The sequence below is a fragment of the Panthera pardus genome, unplaced genomic scaffold (assembly GCF_024362965.1).
Source record: "Panthera pardus isolate Hobbes unplaced genomic scaffold, ASM2436296v1 HiC_scaffold_24, whole genome shotgun sequence".
In the NCBI taxonomy this organism is placed as follows: domain Eukaryota; kingdom Metazoa; phylum Chordata; class Mammalia; order Carnivora; family Felidae; genus Panthera; species Panthera pardus.
Window position 1 is genome coordinate 47,509,534 of NW_026526810.1, and position 17,133 is coordinate 47,526,666.

Here is a 17,133-nt window from a genome sequence, read left to right on the forward strand (position 1 = left end):
ACAGTCTGGAATTGTACAGTCCAATTTTGAGGATATCTCATTAGTCCTGGGCAGGAGTGGTAATGTTTGCATTGCACTGGGGGAGGAAGCGACAGTTTGGACAAATATGGGAACTAATGGAACTTGGCAACAATTTAGATATAAAGGTTGGTGAAGAAATAGAAATCAGATGTTCCTGAGGACTTAATGAGATATATACAATGCAAACATCTCCATATGTGGCTCCTAGTAAGTATATAATAAATGGTAGCTATTATTATCATCATCATCATCATCATCATCATCATCATCATTATCCTTGTGATTTGGAGTGGTGTTGCCATTGAAGAAACAGGGATTATTACAAATTGGAAAAAGACAATCCACTAGGGAAATAGGGGAAAAACATTTACCATTTATTGCCCACCATGTGGCAGGCATTGTCTCAATTCATCCTCACAACAACTCTCGGAGGTCGATATTAATTTATTCCTTTGGTTACCAAAGCAAACACTGGCATTGAGAAAGTGAGATCATTTTCCTAAGTTCAGCCAGCTATTAAGCAAGTGAATCAATTCAGGGTCCTGAGCACAGCTTTAAAAAAGAACATTACAAGGCACCAAGAAACATTTAAAAATTTTCAAAAGCTTACTAGCTACTTCGTTAGGAATCAACTTATAAATAGATCTCATATTTCATCTTCAAATTTTAAATATTGAAAAAAAGGTAAGATGGGGCTTAGAGTAGTAGTTTTTCTTAACAATGCTGGTAGGAGTATAGATCCAAACATTTTGGAGAGCAAGATGACAATTTGTACCCAAAGTCTTAAAGAGGGAAGTACTTTTGAACCAGCAATTTAACTTCTAAGGAAATAATTAGGACATGCACAAAGACTAAGCAATAAAGATTGTTGTCGTATGTTATTTATATAACAGAAAAAATTAATTTAATATTCATAAATGCAAATTATTTAAATGAATCCATAGGATGTACTACTATGCAACAATTTACAGCTAGTGTTAGAGTGAATAATGACATGGGGAAAATGTTGACAATGTTATTTTGTGCAAAAAGGAGATTGTGAAATAATGGGTATAGCATGACCCCAGGTAACATTTTGTAGGGAGATATACTTAGAAGAAAGATTGGAAAGATTAAAAAGAAAGAGATGCCAAAATATTAATAGTATTTAATTAATCTTTAGATAGTGAGATTTACATAATTTTTTTTCTTGGTAGCTTTTTATTTTCTATAACTCCTGTAATGAATATTTATTGTATTTGTAAAAAAGAAAAAAAAATGTTCTAAGTCCTAGAATAAATAAAGAAAATAGTGAAACCAGAAAGAAGATGTTACAGAATTATCTAATGAGTTTGGTTCATCTGGGGAAAATGTTCAGCAGGCAGGAGAAGCTCAGGGTCAGGGAGGCGGAAAGGTGGGAGTAGAGCTGAAGGGGATGGGAGTGTGGGGGTGGGAGAGACAGAGAGAGATAGAGAGGGAGACCAGACCTTCAGGTGCAGGTTTGGAAAAACTGCCTCATAGCCCTAAGAGTAAGCAAGATCACTGAGGGAGGAACCAGGAAAGAAGAGGGCTGAGGCTCTCGGGGAGTGGTAAGAGGAGACCATAAAGGGCCAGAGGAGTAGTCGGGAGGAGGAGAGGAAATCAGGAGATGAGTATCACCTGAGAAGGAGGAAGAGCAAATTTCTCCGGGAGAAGACACCTTGGAATAAGGCACCCCAGAAAGTCACATACTGAAAAGGAGTTAGGGGGTGTGAAGGCAGAAAATAACCTTCAGTGTGCCAATGAACAGGCCCTAGGTGCCCCTGGGAAGCAGGATGTCAGTGGATGGGTAAGGGACAGAGGGCGGGACCTCCAGGATGAGGAAGAGCATAGCTGTCAGGCAGAGGAGTCCAGGCTCCTTGCTAAGAATCCTGAATGTTCCCACTATCTCTCATCTATCCAATTCACTTTTAGCATTAGTAGATTCAAGTCGGGGCAGTTGCTCCTTTTTTTTCCATCTCAGCTGGGACCCTTTAGTGAACGCCTCATTTTATAAAGGGCCTTTTCTGTAGAAAAGGTAAGTCACTCTAAGAATGTTTTGAGTTTACTTAGTGACTAATACAGCTTGCCCCGTAATACATATTCTCTTCACCTCTCATTCCAAATGTGTACTAGTCCAGGGAGGTTTAAATAGTTTCTCTGAATCTGGTATGTGAAGAGGCCCCAGTCTATCTGGGTGTATATAGGAAGGCCATGGTTTTCAGTCTCTGAAGAAAGTTAAAAAAAAATTTTTTTTAAAGACCACAAAAATAATTTAAATTAGCCTGTTTATTTACATTTATGGTTATGGTTATAAAATATATGGACTACTATCCTGGTGACATCAGTTTACTGTGGACTGACTGCTGGCTTACTTCTTTGGGCGGAGTTCTAAGCGGGGAGGACTCCTTGCTTCAGTGCCACAGCACCATCTGGTGGTTGACCTGAGAAGCTGCGCTTTTGAATTTCTAGTTTATTAAAAAATGGAAAAACAGAAACAAAACAAAAAAACCCTGGTCTATTAAAAATAAATATAAAACTAGTAAAGAAGGGCCTGTTATCCTCTAAGAAGAGTTCTCAGCCTCTTGTCCATGAACATCCAATTAGGAAACCAAATGAAAAAAGTTTGAAGAATATGTATCTAAGATTAAAAAAAAATCCTCCCTAATATAGTGCTTGATACCCAAAGGTAGAGTTATGGGTCTGTCTGGCTACGAGGTGGAGGGAAAAGAATTCATATCTGCATCTGATTCCATCTCAGACCTCCATGCAAAGTTATCATGTCAATGGAAAGTCACATTCTTTTTTGGCAGTTGGGGCTTTTTATATACTTGTCTTTCTACCTTCTCGTTAGCTAAAGGTTGGTAAATTCTTGGCCAACCTGGCTGCTTATCTAAGCTTCTGGAGATGGGTCTAATGCTGGGAAATGGGCACACCTGTGTTTGATTCAAAGCCCATCCCTATTCTGGCCCATGACCAACCTCAAAAAGAACCAAGACCATTTTCGCAGAGTGGTGTGTCTGAATACCAACAACAGCACTATCACAACATGTGTGTTCACTGGAGATAGTGAGGCTGTACAGAACGTCTGCACAGGGTCAACCTTTCTGTCCAATGTCATTCCTTTCATGGTGCCGGGCACCACTGTTTGTCGTCTGATCTTCTCAGAAAAAGTAATATGGCAGCAATGAGGTCATCCAAAGCAAAGCAGAATGTGTTGGTAGCATCAGTCCAGGAACAGGACCAAATGCTCAAAGTATCAGAATGAGAAGAGTTGAGATAAGTAAGAACATTTTAGATGTGAGAAGTGGTACAGGTCGGCTGGTGGGTTTAGTTGTGTCCTTCCTTCCTGAGTACCCACATGCCACAAGAACGCACATGCCTGTTCCTCAGAAGGCTGAAGCTACTGTGACAGATGAAGGTTGGGATCTCCATAAAGCAATAAGGGACTTTAAAACCACCAGTGCCCTGGGGCATCTGGGTGGCTCAGTCAGTTGAACATCTGACTTCAGCTCAGGTCGTGATCTCGCAGTCTGTGGGTTTGAGGCCCGCATCGGGCTCTGTGCTGACAGCTCAGAGCCTGGAGCCTGCTTCAGATTCTGGGTCTCCCTCTCTCTCCCTGACCCTCCCCCGCTTGTGCTCTGTCTCTGTCTCTCTCTCAAAAATAAATAAACATTAAAAAAAAAATCAGTGCCCTGTCTTGGCAGGTGAGGACATTGCTACAAAGTCACTTGTTCAAGGTCATGTAGATGGTGGCATAATTGAAATTTGAACTTGAACCTGAGTCTTTCCAGAGTTCTTTTAAGCGTTCTTGTTTTCTCATCCCTTTTAAGGGAGACACACTTTCATGTTTCTGTGTGTGTGTGTGTGTGTGTGTGTGTGTGTGTGTGTGTGAATTTCCTGTCTCTCTCATCTTCCTTGTCTTCATCTCTAGACATCTTCTTGAACCTAAGAAAAACACAAAATTGAAAAAATCATATTCTGCATTTTGACATGATTTGGGATCTTGACTTTTCTTTTAATTGGACCAGAAATTTATAAGGTGAAAAACAAAAGAATTTAAGGGCGTAACCTTTTTTAGTCATAATGTAACACAACTTCTCTTGGGTCAGTTGGAGAGCACATTTCCAAGGGCACCTTGTAGATTTAAGTATATCTCCATGAGTAAACCAAGCAATGATTCACACCACTCAATGGCTGTAGGAACCTTTCCCACTATGGGGATTGCTGCAGGTGTCATTTTAATGCAATTGAAGAGAACTTCTCACACTAGAATTATTGATGCGATTCAGGAAAATCAGTATGTATTCATTCAACACAATTTTTAAAACACCTTCTATGTGTTGCTCATGTGTGAAGCTACTGCAGAGAAAAAGAAGGGTCAATTTAAAATAACAGTCTAAAGATAGATCAAACATTTTCCTTTGGCAGAAAGGGTAGACATTCTTTTTTTTCCCGTTTTTTAATGTTTTTTATTTATTTTTGAGGGAGAGAGAGGAACAAAGAGAGAGGGAGACACAGAATCTGAAGCAGGCTCCAGGCTCTGAGCTGTCCTCACAGAGCCCCATGTGAGGCCCGAACCCACAAACCGTGAGATCATGACCTGAGCCAAAGTTGGATGCTTAACCGACTGAGCCACTCAGGTGCCCCCATCTATAAGCATTCTTAATTGGATTTTCAAAACTAGAATTAGCTCCTAAGTCTATATCAGTTTACAAGTTGCTTCTTTAAAGGGATAACCTTATAAGAAATGGTAATGGCAATTCTTTTAGAGATCTACACCTTAGCATTGTTTGATTTAGTAATACCACTGCGCCCCCACTGCCCCCCCCCCCCCCACACATGAACACACACACACACAAACACATGCTTTCTAAAAATTTCATTTGGGGCGCCTGGGTGGCTCAGTTGGTTAAGTGTCTGACTTTAGCTAAGGTCACGATTTCATGGTTCATGAGTTTGAGCCCCGTATCTGGCTCTTATTGCAGAGCCTGCTTCAGATCCTCTTTCTGTGTGTGTGTTTCTCTGTGCCCCTCCTTTGCTCTCTCTCTCTCAAAAATAAAGAAATAAACATTAAAAAAACCAACCCTATAAAAATTTCATTTAAATCCTTTAAATGAAAGTCAAGTCAATTCTGGAATGAGAATTATTTGAGATTCTTTAGATTCTTATTTTTTTTAATTTACTTATTTTGAGAGGAGAGGGCAGGGAAGGGCAGAGAGAGAGGGAGAGAGAGAGAATCCTAAGCAGGCTCTGCGCTGCCAGTGCAGACTCACGAACTGGGAGATCATGACCTGAGCCAAAGTCGGTGGCTTAACCGATTGAGCTACTTAGGAGCCAGCCCCTTCCTGAGATAATTATAACATAAGGCTAAGAAAAGAAACACTGTTGTAGGTACTACTATTGTGTACTTTTATAGGCTCTGAAAATTCTATCAGATGTGAATGAATTGCCTTTTACTTCACATATATACAAAATCCTTTCCAAGAGAATGCAAAAGCATAAAACCATGCTTCCAAGTCAGCACGGTTAGCTCATTCCATAAAGACAGCTCTCTCTCCTCTCCTTTGGTGTCCCTTTTAGTAAGGTGTCCCAGTGTTGGCTCCACAGTTCCTGAGACCCAGGAGGCTTCCTGGGCTTCTATTCTAATTCCCCATGCAGTCGCTTAAGCTGTTCTCAGAGAGTAGCTAACAGTTTTTACAACGTTCTTGTGTATATTTAACCATTATTACGCTTTTTCTCATCCCTCCATTCTTCAGGCTATACAAATCAATATGTATTTTAAAGATTTTACTTCTCACAAGATTTATTGCCTTTATCTTTAAGTCATCCTGATGAAACTTCCATTTCAATTAAATCTCCATATTGCAGGGCCCTAAGCAAGACCCCAGACTCTCATCGAAGCAAGAATGATACTCCATATGGTGGGAGGTGAATTTATAGTCTCTCCACATAAGCTCCTGATTTTATGTAGCAGCAGCAGCAGCAGCAGCAGCAGCAGATTTGCTCATTTGTGATATTCTGTCAGCTGCCCCCTCCATAATTTATCTCTTTAAATTACTTGTGAAAATCTTCCTCTTCCCAGTACCAGCTTCTCAGAGAAAGTATCTAATAAAAAATTGTAACATCTTCTGGTCATGCCATTGTCACAAAATCTTGTTTTTAATGCTTAATGGAGATAGTTCTTTAGTAGGGTTGTGAAGACAGGGGTTACCATACCATCACTGCTTTATAATAGCAATGACATGGGGCTCCTGGGTGACTCAGTCGGCCGTGTCCAACTTTGGCTCAGGTCATGATCTCGCGGTTGATGAGTTCGAGCCCTGCCTCGGGCTCTGTGCTGACAGCTCAGAGCCTGGAGCCTGCTTTGGATTCTATGTCTCCCTCTCTCTTTGCCCCTTCCCCCACCTCAAAAATAAATGAATGTTAAAAAAATTTTAAAAATGGCAATAACAGGGCAAAGGGGTATTATAAAGCTCCTGTTTTTGCCAGCAGCTCATCCCCTACTTTGAGTGAGGAGAGAAGGTTTGGAAAGTTATATTTTTGCAAAGACAACAGCACAACCACAAGCCTTCCTGTCAGATTGCTGCCCTCAGCATCTCTGGTATTGAATTCTAGAGCTAACATTGAACGTGAGTCACGTTATTGGTTAGGATCAGTCTGGTTTTATAAAAATGGGGGCCCCCAAAAACCTGTCTTGAGACCAAAATCTGTCAGTGTTTGAGATATTTAAATGTAAACTATGAATGGTTTTTTTCTCTTTGATGCAAATGAAATATGAGGTATTCTTTTCTGCCATTTCAGAGCTGAAGAGAGCTTATAAACCTACTCCCTTTTATTCAAGTACCAGTTCATGTTCTGGAAATATTTTTATTATAACCTTTTCTTGTTGAAAATTTATTACAGTTTCTTTTTGTTCGTCCACTTGCAGCCTGCCACATATTGGAATGCCGCAGCGGAATGGCCCAAGATGTCATCAGCACCATAGGGCAGGCTTTTGAACTCCGGTTTAAACAGTATTTGAAAAATCCTTCTTTGAATACTTCTTGTGAAAGGTCAGCCAAGAGTTCTATAATTATTTGACTTGTTATATTTATTTTGCTGTATTTTCAAATTAATATGGCATTTTCAAACTGACTAATGAAATTAGTAAATTTTTTCTTACAAATAGGCAGTTTCAGTACAAACTAATAATGACATTTTCTATTTTTCTTTCTCTTGTATTTGTCCAGATATTTCCTCTTGCTTTGTATCAAAATTAAAGGAGACACTCCAAGAAGGGGTCTTCCCTGTTTCTCTGATATCATACAGAGTTATGAATTAAGTAGTATCATAAAATAACAGATACCGAATGTCTCAGAATTGTTTCAATCCCAGATCCCATGCATACCACTAGAAAAAATATATCAAGAGGTTTCTGGGTGGCTCAGTCAGTTAAGCGGCCTACTTTGGCTCAGGACCCGATCTTGCAGTTCATGAATTCAAGCCCCGCGTTGGGCTCTGTGCTGACAACTCAGAGCCTGGAGCGTGCTTCAGATTCTGTGTCTCTCTCTGCCCCTCCCCTGCTCATGCTTTGTCTCTCTCTCTCTCTCTCTCTCAAAAATAAATTTTAAAAAAATTTAAAAAAAATTTTTTTAAATAAAATTAAAAAAAATCAGAAATGAAGAGGCAAACAGTAGGAATCAAATGTCTATAGCAGGAATCGCTGTTAGTTTGCTAGTTTGCAATGTAAATAGATGAGTTCCAGTTAAACTGTGGCAGGGCTGGCAGGTGATGTGACCCAAGGATCTGGTTGTTCTATCTGAGGCGCAGAAAGTCTACAAGGAAAGCTGAGCCCTTCAGGCCTGACAGCCTCCAGCAGTGTAGAGTACAGTGAGCAGAATTCATACCCAAGAGACAAAAGTCTTGGGTACTTTTAAATGCACCCCCCCCCCCAGGTTAGTTACTTTGTGTATTAACAAACGTTGGGTTTGGAGATCTCCCTTTTTAAGGTGGTCTGGGGTAGCAAAGGAGAGGGGGTTACTAGGAAGCCTTGAGGTTGAATTTTTCCCAGGATAACACTTACATCCTAGTGCTATCACTTTGTTGACAGGTAACGAACCCGACAAAACTGTGTGGCTTGTCAGTAGAATCAGTTCAATCCCAAAGGACTTGATTTATTCTTTTTCATAAGAAAGCTACTAATTCCAATTTGGAAGAAAAGTTGTTTGTTTTGTTTTTGTTTTTGTTTTTGTTTTGCCCTGTTTCGGTTTTTAAAACAATGCATGTTTACATAAATCTACCCACTTGCACATATGGTTCTAATATTTCTTTATGAATCCCATATACTTCTCCAGATTTGTGCAGACGAGATGGCTGGCCATAACTCTTATTTTTTTCATCTTAGTTTCACAAACTGGGCCAGGCCCCCTGCCCAATATCTAATTTTTTTTTGAGCAAAACATTTCCAAAATGGTACAATCCAAACATGCTGAAGATACTCAGGAAAACTTTAATTTTGTATCCTGCTGACATAGATGACTTACATTCAAGGAGTGTGTGTGTGTGTGTGTGTGTGTGTGTGTGTGTGTGTGTGTTTCTCTTAATCACTGGGAGGAGACACAAAAGCATCACCCTTGGCACTTTCCATTGGCTTGCCCCACTTTAATTGTCTGTGGAAAGCTAAACAACCATCTGGTTGCTTCCATCCAGATATTTGACATCACTTAAGCACAGCTATAATTTTAAAACATGAATGCAGCATTTTTCAGGATGATTTGCATGGTTCTGATCCCTCTGCCTCCCCTACAGCATTTGAATTCCCACCCAGTCTCTTGGGGATTCTTTTTTCCCTTACAGTGAGGAGGTGCCTCTTGATGGTCCTGCTGTGGAGAGAGAAGATCATGAGTATTACAATGAAATCCCAGGGAAGCAGCCACCTGCAGGTGGTGTTTCAGATGTGCGCATCAAAGTCCAAGCCACAGAACAGATGGCTTACTGCCCCATACGGTGTGAAAAATTGTGCTATCTGGTAAGTAATGCTTTATGGTTACCGGAACTTAGCAATGTGATTCTGTCCTTGTCACTAGAGAGTTTAATTTGAGTTTCCAAATGCTAGTTTAGAGAAAGTGCCTTCCTCAGTACTGAGCCAGAGAATGAATCACTGTCGGAGCCTGCACTGGACCATTTTTACTCCAAATCCACCCCCTTCCTCGCTGCCTAAGTGGATGACTTCACATCTCCTTGCACTGGGAAGATGAGGGCAGTCCAACATGTTACATTCAACTTCACCTTTCCTCGTCTCCACGTCTTCCCGTATTCTCCTTGCTTCTCGTCCTTAGCGACTGCCTTCACAGCCATCCTTCCCCTGAGCTCCTGATCCCATCCCCACCTTCCAACTCTCTGCCCTTGTTCTGTCTGTCTATCAACCCCTGTCTCAATCTTTATTTTCTCTTCGTCTACCAGTATCTTCTGTCTGCAAATGAATTTGGATTCCTCCAACCAACTTACAATGTCTCACCTCCTTTTACCCACAAACTTCTAGAAACCATCATCTCCATCCCAGTTTTTACATCAACACTATACTTCTAAGATCTGAATTCTGCTTGACAACTTGATAGAAATTACTTTTACAATGGTCACCAATGGTTTTTTGGTCACCGATGGTTTCATTGCTAAATCAATTTTCTTCTTCAATGTTCTGAGTCTGTCTACAGAATTTGATACCCATTGGCTGCCTCTCCCTTAATTTTAGAACTTCTGTTAGCTTCTAAAGCAGTTCTATTGTGTCATTCTCAACCCCCATCTCTAGTTACTTCTTTTTTCTCATTTTCATGTCTTCCAACATTTTATTATGAATGTTTTCAAACACACAGAAAAGTTGAAAGAATTATACAGTGACCACTCATATACACAACCTAGATTCTACAATTATCATTCTACTAAATTTGCCCTGTCATCTTATAGAGCTGTTTCAAAGTAAGTTACATCTTTTCTTTTTATATTTTATTTTCTTCTACCCCCTCCCCTTCAAACCCCAGCCCCCCACCCTTTACCACCCTTGCTCTGCCCTTGGCCTTGCCGTTGGTTTCTCCTCTGGCATGCCACCTGTATACACAGTCTTCCAGCTTCTCTGTCTTCAGCCATTACTTATCTCTCCAGCTGTAATGCCATAAGCATTACATTACTTGTTTATGTAAGATTGAATTCAGCATTTTCTCCTTGACTCCAAACCAGATTCCTCTAGTGACTTACTCATGTTTAATTAATGACACTGCTGCTGTTTCATTAATCTGCAGTCTTTTGTTTATCTCACACTTTGGACTCCATGTCAGCTTAGTCTTCAAGACTGAAGATTCTACCATGAAATCTTTTGATGGAATTTACCCAACCTCTTACATTCCTCTTGTACCTTTCTAAGTTCTGGCCTTCATGTGCCCAGATGATTCTGAAAGCCCCTTCCTTGTTTCCAGTTTCATTCTCTCAAACCCTTCTGCATGGTACTGCTGGATTAATCTTTCTAAAGGATAGATGTTGCCCTTCTCAAAGGCATCAGTGATCCCATTCCATTATTGAATTGTGTATATCTATATATATCTATATCTATCTATATATGTATATTAATGCAATATATATATATATATATCTATATATAGATATATATATATATAGATATATATATATATATCTATATATATAGATATATATATATATATTAATTGATGGATGACATTTTTAAGGATGGAAAGTGAGCCCGGCACAAACCTCATTAGAGTAGGGCTCCAATATGCCAATGCACTGTTAGATAGAGGCTTGCTAAATACTGAGAGTTTATACAAGTGTCCTGGAAATCACACTTTCACAGTTTCTGGCTGAGACTTGGATTGAGTCCTGGAATAGGACCTCCCTAACAAAAGCAGTGATGCTCAGGATGCGGGCCTTATATCAGCAGCCTTTACAACCACCCCTGCCTCAGACCCACCTCTGCAGCCCCTGCACAGTGCGCTATCTTAGGAGTCTATGTTCCCCATGCAAAATCTCACTTTCCTTTTGTTACCTGTCAGACACTAACTATGTCAGAAAGTGGAGCTGTCTGCTGTATTCTTCCAGGACTGTTATTAGTGTTTTGTTTGTTTTTTTGGCAAGTTTATGAACGTATACCATGTTTGTAAATGTCTCACAATTTGTTGTTCGTGCAGCCTGGAAACTCCAAGTGCAGCAGTGTGTACGAGAACTGTTTAGAACAAAGCAGGGCAATAGGTAGGTACAATTGTCCTTCCCCATCTGCCACTCTTGTTGTTCCTTGTAAGTCATATGGTTGTGTGTGGCCTTCGCTCTGAAATACTTCATGGGAAAGTCAGGTGTATAATGCTTCAGCTGCATCCCACGTTCTGAGAGGCCCAGAATGCCGCATGTGTGTCACTTGGGAGACTCATGGTTTCCCCTCACTCTTGTGTGCTTGAACACACTGTCATTCTACCTCTTGAGGTCTTTGATTGCTTTAACATCATTAAAAGTCTCGCTGAAAAGGTGTTTTCTCTGCTTAAAACTCAAGACAGCTCCACTTCAAAGAAGATCAGACATTAAGCTAATGTGAAAATTGATGCTTGTCAAGTCCATTAGGATTAAGGTAAAACCTTTTTTGTCTGCTTGGCATCGAAAACAAAAAGAAATCTGAAAGGTGAGAGTCCCAGTTAGGGGCCAATTACCCCACGTTTCCCAGGGCATTCAGTGTCTTATTACTGGATGCGATAATTGATGTGGGGCACAACTTTTCCACAATGCAAATGTAGAACATCAACTCTCAGACTGGAAGTATGTTTTCATAAAATTTTGCTGCTAGTTAGTCATTTAATACTTATAAATTGCTGAAAGTACTTATTTCTTTGGGAACAAAGTTTTGCAGCATTAGAGGAGTGGATAACTGGATGATATAAATAATACTGTGGGGATAAAGTTGGATAACCACACTTAGGGACTCAAATTAGCAGGAACTTGCCACCTACAAGGTAGTCACCTCCAAGGATACTTGCATACTTCTTATGGAATTATGCCAATGTAATCTATTCATTTTATTATTTCTTATACACAGGGGATACATGAGGATTTATTGTTTTAGGTACAGCTGTGATTAGGTACTACCTTCCTCTACCATGCAAAAATAGTAGGAGTAGTGAACTAAGACAGTATTGTTAATTATTTAAAAAAATATGGTTCCTTTTAAAAAAATTTTTTTTAATATATGAAATTTATTGTTAAATTGGTTTCCATACAACACCCAGTGCTCATCCCAAAAGATGCCCTCTTCAATGCCCATCACCTACCCTTCCCTCCCTCCCACCTCCCCCCATCAACCCTCAGTTTGTTCTCAGTTTTTAAGAGTCTCTTATGCTTTGGCTCTCTCCCACTCTAACCTCATTTTTTTTCCTTCGCCTCCCCCATGGGTTTCTGTTAAGTTTCTCAGGATCCACATAAGAGTGAAACCATATGGTTATCTGTCTTTCTCTGTATGGCTTATTTCACTTGGCATCACACTCTCCAGTTCCATCCACGTTGCTACAAAGGGCCATATTTCATTCTTTCTCATTGCCACGTAGTAGTCCATTGTGTAAAAAATATGGTTCTTTTTGATAGACATTAAAATTCCTTGCCATTCTTTAAAGTTACTTAGAATTTTAACCTAACTTTTAGTAATGTGACTACAACAAATTAATGGTAAGTAAAAATGTGTTTTTACAACTGTGCTCCCTAAGATCTGTATTCCTCCCACCTTCCCTCCTTTTCCTTATTTGGAAATCCCTAACCTACGGGTTTAAAAGTCAGGAACCTACCACATGTGCCCTGTAATATTATAATCATTTTGTACCTGTGCTGAGGCTCACTTGGAAATATCTCCACATGCTCTTTGATCTCATTCTATATTCTTCATTTATTCAACACATCACTCTGTGACTACAAGGACCTCTTTAGAGTCTGGCGCTGTGCTAGGTGGCAGGGATGGAATCACAACTGGTACTCATATCATCTGTAGTTTAACAAGGAAGACACACCTAAATCAAATGCTTACAAATGGATGGATGTTCCAAAGCCCAAGATGTTATGGGAACAAATACCAGGGAAACCTAACTTAATCTGAGGGGCCCTATGGGTGTCTAGGTTGCACAGTAGGTTAAGCATCCGACTTGCAGCTCAGGTCATGATCTTGCGGTTTGTGGGTTCGAGCCATGTGTTGGGCTCTGTGATGACAGCTCAGACCCTGGAGCCTGCTTTGGATTCTATGTCTCCCTCTCTCTCTGCACCTCCCCTCCTCACCCTCTGTCTCTCTCTCCCAAGAATAAACGTAATTTTTTTTTTAATCTGAGGGGCTCTAGGGCGTCTCCCTAAACTTACCTCTACAACAAAACAACCAAACCAGGACCTGAGAGATGAATGGGAATTATCCAGGCACAGAGAAGGAAATGGGAAAGGAGGGGAGAGAGAGGGAGAGAGAGAAAAAACAGTATGAGTGGGAACCAGCATTCCTGGTTTTTCTGGAATGTGCCAGGACCACTTCCCAGATCATTGCACAGAGAGAGTACGGGGGCGAGATAGATGAGTCTTGGACATAGGATAGAATCCTGAGGAACATTTATAAAGGAATTAATAGATATAGAGGTATTGTTTCAATCTTATTTAAGACATTTCTTTTTGTAAGTGTAACCTTGTCATAGAATCCAGTTTATTGTTTCTGTTTACCTTGGTTTTATTTCTCCTTTAAACCAACAAACGATGTAACCCCTTATTCTTTCATGGTTTCTATATGCCCTAAGCCAATATAAGCAAATCCAAACTTATGAACAGACTTTTTTCATAAACCTTTATTTGGAGTCTGGAATATATTTTTCTAGAATTAATTCCAGAATTAATTTTAGCCATGATGGCTATCTCCTAGATAAGTACACCACGTTCTACTGTTCTGGTTTGTCTGTACTGAAGCTTAAATGTATATTTTGTGATGACAAACACACCAATAGAAAATTCTATAGCAAGTGCCTGTTCTTCAGTTGCACTCTGACTGTGGGATAGCCTGGAACCAGTACAGAGCTGCCTTCCTTGTGGTGGCCCTAAGGTAACAGCTCATAGCTGGGAACCTTTAAAGATCTTGGGCTGGTGAGAGATGGTGTTTGTGGTTTCGAAAAAGTCCTCCAACTGCATACTTTCTTCCCCTGAAAATCATGGAGCTATAACTTTATTTCCTTAGGAAAGCAGGTTCCAGGGCGCTTGGGAGACTCAGTTGGTTAAGTGGCTGACTTTGGCTCAGGTCACGATCTCGCAATTTGTGAGTTTGAGCCCAGCGTCAGGCTCTGTGCTGACAGCTCAGACCCTGGAGCCTGCTTCGGATTCTGTGTCTCCCTCTCTCTTGGCCCCTCCCCTGCTCACACGCTATGTCTCTCTCTCTCTCTCTCTCTCTCTCTCTCAAAAACAAACAAGCATTAAAAACTTAAAACAAACAAACAAAAAAAAGGAAAGCAGGTTCTAAGTTCCATCAGGGACCCAGAATGCTAGGAAGGATTGAAGGACTTGACCCTTGCTCCACAGGCCACAACAATTAAGGCTCCTCCTATTGTGGTAGGAAGGACTTTAGTACTACACTGTCCGTTCATCCACAGATACCCAGAAATCAGATGTTCCTATCTTGAGGCCTGCCTGTGACTACTTGGGCATATGTTGAAAAACTGATCTGAGGGACGCCTGGGTGGCTCAGTAAGTTGAGCATCTGACCCTCGACTTCAGCTAAGGTCATAATCCCAGGGTCAAGGAATTGAGCCCTGTGTCGGGTTCTGTGCTGAGTGTGGAGCCTGCTTGGGGATTCCCCCCCCCTCGTCCCCCCCACCCCTCTCCCCTGATCACACTCTCTCTCTAAAAATAATAAAAATAAAAACTGATCTGAAATTCTTGACCAGTGAGCAATTTAATAGCAGTTGCCAGAATAGCAAATGCATAATTTTTATGGCTTTTCCTAGAGTTTTAGACATAATCATTTGAGAAACACCTATGCAAATATTTTCAGTAAGGTTTGGCTTTTCCTCCCAGGACATTTATTTGTTCAAATACTGATTTAAAACTTGAATTCCAGTATATTATAAATACTGCAATAGGCTTCTGGTTGTTCAAGGAGTTAATTATATTTATCACCAGACTTATAAAAGATACCATTCCTTAATATTAAATTCCTTATGGAGAAAATTAATTAGTAAAACAGAATAATGTTTCCCAGACCTCCAAGTTCAAATGGAAATATTGATATTTTTAATCAAAAAGACATTAAATTACCACAAACCCTAAGGGCCTGTACTTAAAAAACTTTGGTACTTACAGTGTATACCCTGTGTATAGTATGTATTTATTTTTTGCCACAAATCTTCTCTTAGGCAGCTTGGATAGGTTCTCAGAGTAATACTTGGCAAAAAGAAAGTTTGGAATGCATAATGGTTGTCATGTGTGGTTAAGCTCTCATCAACCACACACTTTAGCCAAGAAAGATTTTAAACTTGGGTATAGACTGAAATATAATATAATATAATATAATATAATATAATATAATATATATATAATTTCTTTTAATTTAAGGCAACATTGCTGAGTTAAATGAAATAGTGCATTTGAAAAAAAAAAGAGGAATGGTTGTTTTCAAGAGAGACTGGATTTAGACATTGATGCTTTTGTGTAATCCTATGGGATGGTAAACCTGATGTGGTCGGCTCATGCCATACTCTTTGAGGGGCAGACGAGTCAGTGCCTTGTGCTAAAGGTTGACTCAGAACGTGGGTCAAATATGCTGAGAAAGGAAGACCAAGTGGACATTCATTATCTGTTTGTTCAGCTGACAAACATGAGCACCTACTTCATACCAGTCGTTGAAGATACAGAGGATACAACAGATAAATGGGTTCTAGTCCCTCCTTAAGCACTCAAGGAATTTGAAGTTTCAAGGGGAAGACAGACAGACAAGTAAACAGACACCTATAGTATGGAGTGGCACTTGACCTGGCCTGGGGGAGGGAAGGTCTAAGGGGGAGGCTTCTTCTTCTTTTTCTTTTTTTTAAATTTTCTTAATGTTTATATAGTTTTGAGAGAGAGACAGGCAGAGAGGGAGAGAGAGACAGAGTGTGAGTGGGAGAGGGGCAGCAAGAGAGGGAGACACAGAATCTGAAGCAGGCTCCAGGCTCTGAGCTGTCAGCACAGAACCCAATGTGGGGCTTGAACCCATGAATCGTGAGATCGTGACCTGAGCCAAAGTCTGATTCTTAACTGACTGAGCCACCCAGGTGCCCCTTCTTTTGTTTTTAATGTTTTTGTTTATTTATTTTTGAGAGGGAGAGAGAGAGAGCCTGTGCACATGAGCACAGGGGGTGAGCAGAGAGAGAGGAAGAGAGAGAATCTCAGCAGGCTCTGCACTGTCAGCGCAGAGCCTGACACAGGACTCAAACTCACAAACCACGAGATCATGAACTGAGCCAAAAACAAGAGTCAGATGCTTAACCAACTGAGCCACCTATGTGCCTCTAAGGTGGAGGCTTCTTGAAAGAGATGGAATCTTAAAGGACAAATAGGAGTTAGGTACAGAAAGGGGAGGGAGGATATTGCAGCAGGAGAGAAGTACCATGTGCAGAGCCCCAGCATCAATGAACACATGTAACTGAGCAGATATTAACTATTTATTGAATCCCTACTACATCCCTATGAGGCAGGCACCATTCTCAGTAAGTGTCTCACCCACATTCTTTCATTTAGTCCTCACAACCGTGTTTTAAGCTAGGCATCCCCATATTACAGATACGAAAACTGACGCTTAGGGAAGGTAAATAACTTACCCCAAACCATACAAACAGTAAGAAGTATCACAAGTATTTGAACTCAGGTCCATGTTGATTTTGAAGCAGACCTCTTACCACAGTTTTTCTTTAATGTTTATTTACTTTTTAGAGAGAGGGAGAGAGAGAGAATGAGTGGGGGAAAGGCAGAGAGAGCTCCTGCTCACACAGACTCTGAAGCAGGCTCCAGGCTCTGAGCTGTCAGTACAGAGCCTGACACAGGGCTCGAACTCACGGACTGTGAGATCATGACCTGAACCAAGATTGGTTGCTTAACCAAATG

The 17,133-nt window shown here is 40.5% G+C and overlaps 1 protein-coding gene across 1 annotated transcript in view; it reads left to right on the forward strand.

Moving 5' to 3' along the window:
* Positions 1–17,133, forward strand: part of SHC4 (SHC adaptor protein 4) — a 130,802-nt gene that overhangs the window by 91,747 nt on the left and 21,922 nt on the right. Inside the window, exons 7-9 of the mRNA XM_019442170.2 lie at positions 6,950–7,073; positions 8,857–9,028; positions 11,196–11,256. Coding sequence (XP_019297715.2) covers positions 6,950–7,073; positions 8,857–9,028; positions 11,196–11,256 — 357 coding nt within the window. The remainder of the gene's footprint in view (positions 1–6,949; positions 7,074–8,856; positions 9,029–11,195; positions 11,257–17,133) is intronic.